Here is a 7,407-nt window from a genome sequence, read left to right on the forward strand (position 1 = left end):
CACGTGCAAAGAAAACAATAAATTTTAATTGGATTTAATCAATTAATGGCCACAGAATTGCCATTTAATGAAAGAATAGATCACTAGACGACATCATGCGGTTGTATATAGCTTTAATTGGTAATTATAATTTCTTTTTTTTTAACTGAATACTTCGCGGCAAAGTTCAAGAATGGTATGGTACTTGGTAGCCTAATGGTTTACCCTGGTGAAGCAGAGACCGTGGGTTCGAATCCTGACTCGCACCTCTGAGTTTTTCAGAGGTGCGAGTTTTCGAAATCTAACTTGAAATTTACCATGCGTTTTTCGGTGAAGAAACCTGCACACATGAGTTGGCCGAACTTAAAACGAAGTAAAAATCCTACAAATAAGATGTTTGAAATATTTAGTAACCCTGCCTGTTCTCTTTATTAATTATGCTCCAAGTAGTTTCAGATTTATTTATCGATTGTCTAATTTTGTCGCTGTGAAACTTAACCTTAGCAGCTACACATACTTTTTTAAATATTTTTGAATAAATTCTAACATATTCTATGAAATTGGAATTAGTATTATAAGTTTTCATAGCATATAGCTCATACAAACGAGACCTTCTCTTATGAATGCCTACTGTTGCCCAGTCGTTGAATTTAGTCTCTCTATGGAAAGTTAATGTTTTCGATTTAAATATATTATCAAATTCATTTTTAATTAAACCAAATATCGTGCTAAAGTATTTGGAACCTCCGGTATATGGGGTAGGGAATTTAAACGAATGCCGATATTATTTTGAAATCTAATGATAAATTCTGTGTTAATCAGTCTGCAGAGAAATTGGTCTACCTTCTTGCTCATTTTACAATTAAAAGAAGCCAATTGGCCACTATGGTCTGATCTTAAGCAATTTATTATTGATTTCGACACTGCGTCTGTGTTACAAAAGATGTTATCAATACAAGTAGAAAAGGAATCAGTGATGCGAATTGGTTCTTAGAAAAGATTAATCAAGTTAAAACTTTTAAATAAATTAATAAATCTTACAGAAGTAGAACAGTTTTCCAACAGGTTTACATTGAAATCTCCACATATTACTACGTTTTTTTGGTTGGAAAAATCCGCTTTAAACTGTCTTCCATAATTAATTCAAACTCGTTAAAATTAGCAGAGGGGGGCCTGTATACACATAAGACGACAAACGGATCCAATTCTACACATGAAATCTCAATAGTTCGTTCAGTAGAAAGATCTGTGATATATTTACGCTCTTTAAATTTTAAGTTACTTTTCTTATGAACGTACTGACTATTACATAATTTTCTATGTTGTTAATTGCGAAAGGAAGTAAGTCGTAAAAACTAAATATAGTTGTAAAGGAGACTACGATAAACTATTTACCTACTGTAGAATACTTCCAGTAAAAGCATAAGTTCAATATTTGGCCGGTATTGAAAACTACTCATATCAAAAGTGACAACCCAATAAACAAGCAGGTCATATAAGTGACCCCTTATACGACTGTTAGTCATATAAGTCTTTTATAGTAGTTAATACCTAACCAGTACAGTTGCGTTTTATATCTGACTAAATAGTCCAATAACATACCATCTCACTCATTCGCCCATTTGGATAGTACTTATGCCTGTCATCTTCCATTCCATCACGTTCGTATGTCCATTTTTACCAATCCCACACTCGGCCATCCTGAACAAATGTCTGCCATCAGACAACAATCACTCCTCAAACACATTTGCCTCATCACACCTGTAATCGTACCAACATAAAAGTAACATCTAACAATCGTTTAAAAATAATATGGTATAAAAATAAAATAGATAACAGCTTTCAACCATTCACTCGTCTTTCATTCCATTTCGTGTAAATAAAAAAATTTAAAAAATAAACTGACAATTACCTTAATAATAAAACCACAATTCTAGTCACAATCTGGCCAAGATTTCATAAAGTCTGACCCTGTGGAGGTTCTGTTGGGGCCCTCAACCTGTGAATCGACCTTTTCAACATCTTATCTATTATTCCTCTTTACTTTAGTGACCTTGTAGGGTTCTAGATACTTTGATTTAAGTTTCATGCCAGCACCAAATTGAGTCCTTCTTATGCACACAAGATCGCCTTCCTTGTAAACATTGCTTTTCTTCCTCTTCTTGTTGAAATATCTTCTATTTTCCTCTTGTATATCTAACATTTGCTTCTTTGCACTTACTCTGAGCTGTTCCCTGTCTTCAATAAAACTATTTCTTTCTTCTTGATGCAGTAATTCTAGAAGTGCAATATCTTCTTTCCTCTTTAGTTTGATTCCAAACATGAGTTCATACGGGGTAGTGTTTACACTTCTTTGATAGGTACTATTGAGCGCTTGCTCTTTGCCTACCAGTCTATACCATATTTCCGGTTTTTCTAATGAAAATTTTGTCAGAACAGATATGAGTGTTCGATGAATTCTTTCTACCTGACCATTTCCTCTAGGAAGTTCTGTAGTGATCTTTACATGCTCAATATTTTCCTCTTTGCAATAAGATTCAAAATCATTACTTGTGAATGCAGTTCCTATATCCGAAATTATTCTGACTGGATTTCCAAAGGTCTGTTGATGTATCTGCAACTTATTCAAAACTTCTTGAGTAGACGTGCTTTTTGTTGGAAAGAACCAGACGAATTTTGTGAAACCGTCCACAATAGTCAAAATATGGTTGTACTGCTTACGGGTTTCCGTTAAGGGTCCAATGTGATCGACATGTAAAGTGTGAAGCGGCGTACCACCTTTACCTATGGGATATAAAAATCCTTCTTGTTTTCCTTCTTTTCTTGATGCTAGGAGCCATGGTATACATGTGGAAATATAATCATCTACTTTTCTTTCCTTTTTTTTAAAGACTTTAAAGGTCAAAATACAGGAATGCATTAGTCTCGTATTAAAATAAATTAATAAAATTTAACAAAATCCAGATTTCCATATTACATTCTTAAACAATACACATTCGGTGCCTTTCATCAAATAACTGTTCTGAATAACGTCTGTCGCCTTTGCCGGTCGAGAAGTACGAGTAGTAATCGTACGGGTATGACGTCATTTCCGTTCGGTTTTGAATACGACAGTTTGACGTTCGATTCGGTTCTTCTGAATAAAAGTTAAAAGAAATCGTACGATGTACAATCGAATCGGTCGACAACAGAGTTATCGTAAGGTTCTGAATCGACCTGCTGATCTAATAATGGAAATGGCAGAGAGATGTGGGGAACTTCTCAACAGTGTACAGTAGGTATGGGCTCACATGATTCGTTTTGACGAGGACATTCATTGCGTTTGTTGGGAGTGCCCTAACCAATTAAATAAAAAGCTTGGTGCCGGTACGGTGCCTTCAATGCTATAGGCCTTATTCAGAGTGGCGGCGGGCGCGCGTGCGACTAAATCAAATGTACGTAGATATTGCCTCGGTCCGCCCGTACCTTTCACAGTGCTTGGTGTTGCGTCTGTTTGCGACTTTGACGTGTGGATCTACCCGCGCTCGTAGCCGCTTCGGCACTGCGAAAGGGAAGACGCCAAGACCCGCGCGCCAACTCGCCACAGCGCACGCACCTGCACTCTGAATGAGTCCATAATCTGATCTCATTCATTGTACTTAGGTAATGGAAAGTTTTTGGGTCCGGAGCTGCTACAGAATGTAGCAGTCCGGCTCATGGGTGGTGATTTGTTGGGCACTGACACTGGCCGGCTCGTGACTGACTGCCCACGCACTAGAGCTCGTCGTACGGCTAGAGGTGTGCGAGATGAGCACAGCGAAGGCGGATAATATTTTGAGGTCAATTTTTTTTAATAAAAAGTTATAATTATTTGGTCTATTTTTAATTCTAGGTGCGTTGATAATATGTCAAAATAAAGCAGAAGATAGCCCAAATGTTAAGAACCAAGGAAATGACAATAAAATCCCTGTGGATGTTCAGAGCGAGCCTAATGCTAAAGGGGAGGAAACTGAGGTTAACGCCACCCCTATTACTCCTGGTACTACATCTGGAAGTGGTTTGAAATATATTAGCGTAAGCATGGTAGACGTCGAAAACATCACAGAGCAGGCAGTTGCACTTAATGGTGGAGGTATCCAAAATATTGCAGTTAACAATCTGGTTGACGAAAACGATACAGTAAATGACGGGAAATCACAGATTAACTTGAAAGGAGGCATAATTGATACTTCTACGGTTAATAACGATGATGCGAATGAAAAAGTCCATATTGAAAACGATGTTGTTTTAACTGGTAACGGTGTAGCAGATCCAGCGTTTGTAGCAGACGATGTAGTTGATAAAAATGTAACTCAAAGCAATGTACAAAATGGAAACACAACAGTCAGAGGTAATGCTCAATTTGGAAAAGACATTCAAGCCCGTGCAACGGATGACACAGCAGAAAAAAGAAATAAGAGTGTAAGTACTGAAGAGAACGAAAATATAAAGGTAGTAAAAGTGTCAAATTTCCATTTTGAAACAAAACTTGATAGTAATAATGGTGAAAACAAACTAGTTTCTGTAAATGTAGCCATGAAAAATAATCAAACTACAACTATTGTTTTTCAGTTTCCTATTAACATTTACGTCGATCACGTGAATAAGAAAACTGGTTTTATAACTCGTTTGAAGCAAACAGAAACATCTACGGCAAGTGATGTGTACATAGCTAAAAAAATTAAGGAGTTAATCAAAAAGTCTAAGGAAAACGTGAAGGATGCGTCAAATACAACTGGGAATAGTTCTCTCGCGCAAAAACCTAAGCCAACTAAAGTTGATAATTTGAGAAATAAATGATTTTCAATTGTCTAAAGTTATTTTTTGTGGGTTATGTGAATAGAGAGTTCAATTTCAAATACCTTGGTTACCTTATTTAAAAGTACCTGTCCAAAACATAACATTTTAATATATAATTTAAATAAATCTTCAACATTATTTTAGTTAGTGAATTAATGAAAAAATATAATATTATATCGATATAAATACTTATTGAACGTATGTAATTATTAGGATACTATTTATAGAATTATATTATATTATTTGCCGCCCTGACCACGTAACATAAGTACGAGAAAGTGATGGGTAACCCTGCCACTTCACGCACACATTTGCGCCTTGCTATATGTAGTAGTAGTAGGTAAATATATTTCGACCTTTATATGGAGTGTCCGGAGTGTGCCCATACACTTCAAATCCGAAATACGATAATGCTCACATTATTGCTTGGCGGCAGAAATAGATCAGGGGGCATACCACAACCTCTTAAAACAATATTACTTTAACCTTACATTGACTTCTCATACCATGACGCGCTTAATGTAAGCTTATTATAATGTTAAAACTATGATGTTTTATTGGCAGCTTTGTTACTATTCATTCACTCAGTTCGTACTATGACGCGACTTTAACATTAAAGTAATATTGATCTTATTTAAAAAAGTAAACTTTTTAATTGCTTTTCATTTAAACACTCAGCTCCAGTAGAGGTGACTCTACTCGTGTCAATTTTGAGAGAGCTCATTCGTCGGCCGAGTGTCGAATAATCAACAACCCCTGAGGATGACACTTAGAGAGGTGAAACACGTGCCGGATATATTGGTGGTGGTGGCGAATGTGTCTGTAATTATTGCGTTTGTGTCATTTATTTTATTAACTTTTTTATTTTATGTGCACGGAGGGTGGGAAAATTAATTGTATGAAAAAATATACAACTGAAGCGCAGCAACTTCACTCGATTCAACCTTTACGAGGTTCGCGGAGTAGCAAATAATATTACTTCCATTTTTATAACATGGACTTCACAAAGTAACGACTTTTAATCTATTAATTATTTTTAAACGTCATTTATCACCAATTCTTACAAGTTTTCCTTTACTACAATAAACTTTATTAGAATATGTTGACCGAAGAAAAAAATTATAATCACCGCTTCTTTGTTTTGCAACAACAAAGCGTGTTTGTTGCTACGTCCTGTACGTCTAGTCACGTGATATAAAGTCTATTGAAAAAAAAAACAATCATATTGTACATTTTTTATTGTATCAACAAAATTACATTTTTTTTTTCATCCTAACATAAGTTAAGGTATTTTCTACTTGCTCATTAAAAAAAATAATATGTATTTTTAATGAATGTCGATATAGCCACAGCTCTACATATATTGAGAGACTTATTGAAAAACCGTTTTAAGTACACATCACACTAATTAACGCAGAATCTGTCAAAAAAGTTTCTTCCATACACCACGGACGTAAATCGTTCGTCTTTTGTTACATGGAACGTAAAACTTTTTCTGAAGAATCTAAATCCATTCTCCGTCAATGAGTGGTGATTATGTATGTAAATTGCGTGTGGGGTGGAAGTGCCGTACCTGCCCTGTAAGGTTCTGAACAGACAACGGATTAACCAATAAGTAATAGGTTTTTTTACACCACAAAAATAACAAAAATAATTCAAACGCGGTAGACGATGTGGCACTATTTAAATGTATAGAGTTTCTAAATTCCGTTAGTAACGGAAAATCTGTTTCCTCACAGCGTATGGTATTTCATCAATGTGGTCATAGCAGATGCAGACTTTTCCTTTTGGCAGTATTCGGTGTCCTGGCTTTCCTGGTATGCATGGAGTACCTGGTGTATCTGAAATACCTGAGGTACATGGTGTTCCTGATGTGCCCGGAACACCTGGAGTTCCTGGTGTACCTGGTGTACCTGGTGTTCCTGGTGTACCTGGTGTGCCAGGTGTGCCTGGTGTTCCTGGAGTTCCTGGTACGCCTGGCGTTCCTGGTGTTCCTGGTGCGCATGGATGTCCTGGTTTTCCGTGATTTCCGTGCTCACCTGGATGGCATGGTACGCCTGGCATTCCTGGTGTGACTAATGTGCCTGGTGTACCTGAAGTTCCAGGAGTGCCTGGTGTGCCTGGTGTACCTGGCGTTCCGGGTGTTCCCGGTGTTCCTGGCGTACCAGGCGTGCCCGGTGTTCCCGGTGTTCCTGGATGCACTGGTTTGTGAGTGTATGGTTCATTTGGCCACGGTTTTCCTGGGTGTTTTGGTGGCCAGGTGTAGACAGAACAGCCCTGTTCACTATGTTGTTCAGAACTCTGATGACTGTGTTTACTAAAGCTCTGTTCAGTATATGTGTTTGGTGTTCCCGGTGCTCCTGGATGCCCTGGTTTTCCGTGATGGCCGTGCTTGCCTAGATATCCTGGCTTTCCATGATGTCCGTGATGACCGTACTTTCCTGGATGTCCTGATTTCCCAGGTGCACCTGGTGCGCATGGTGTGCCTGGTGTGGCTGATGTGCCTGGAGTGTCTGGCGTGTCTGGCGTACCTGGTGTGCCTGGCGTACCTGGTGTTCCTGGTGTTCCTGGTGTTCCTGGTGTTCCTGGTGTTCCTGGTGTTCCTGGTGT

General features: G+C 37.8%; 2 protein-coding genes across 2 annotated transcripts in view; one reads left to right on the forward strand and one right to left on the reverse strand.

Annotated features, from left to right (window-relative positions):
* Window positions 1-15: 15 nt before the first annotated feature.
* LOC113234432 lies at window positions 16-4,797 on the forward strand. The gene is made up of 3 exons (XM_026469742.1): window positions 16-120; window positions 3,851-4,419; window positions 4,570-4,797. Exons 1-3 carry the CDS (start codon window positions 96-98, stop codon window positions 4,795-4,797), a joined length of 822 nt encoding a protein of 273 aa, XP_026325527.1. The 5' UTR covers window positions 16-95.
* A 1,286-nt stretch (window positions 4,798-6,083) lies between these two features.
* Window positions 6,084-7,407, reverse strand: part of LOC113234433 (cuticle collagen 2C-like) — a gene marked incomplete at its 5' end in the record, with an annotated part of 1,579 nt that continues 255 nt past the window's right edge. The window contains one exon of the mRNA XM_026469743.1: window positions 6,084-7,400. Coding sequence (XP_026325528.1) covers window positions 6,508-7,400 — 893 coding nt within the window. The remainder of the gene's footprint in view (window positions 7,401-7,407) is intronic.

This window comes from Hyposmocoma kahamanoa, unplaced genomic scaffold, assembly GCF_003589595.1.
Source record: "Hyposmocoma kahamanoa isolate Upper Pololo Valley unplaced genomic scaffold, ASM358959v1 84, whole genome shotgun sequence".
NCBI lineage: Eukaryota > Metazoa > Arthropoda > Insecta > Lepidoptera > Cosmopterigidae > Hyposmocoma > Hyposmocoma kahamanoa.

Excerpts from the sequence above, each read along its gene's own strand:
- LOC113234432 (XM_026469742.1), top strand. The coding sequence starts at position 96 with ATGCGGTTGTATATAGCTTTAATTG. Across the intron at positions 121-3,850 it reads GTTGTATATAGCTTTAATTG|GTGCGTTGATAATATGTCAA; the intron begins GTAATTATAATT and ends TTTTAATTCTAG. Across the intron at positions 4,420-4,569 it reads CAGAAAAAAGAAATAAGAGT|TTTCCTATTAACATTTACGT; the intron begins GTAAGTACTGAA and ends ATTGTTTTTCAG.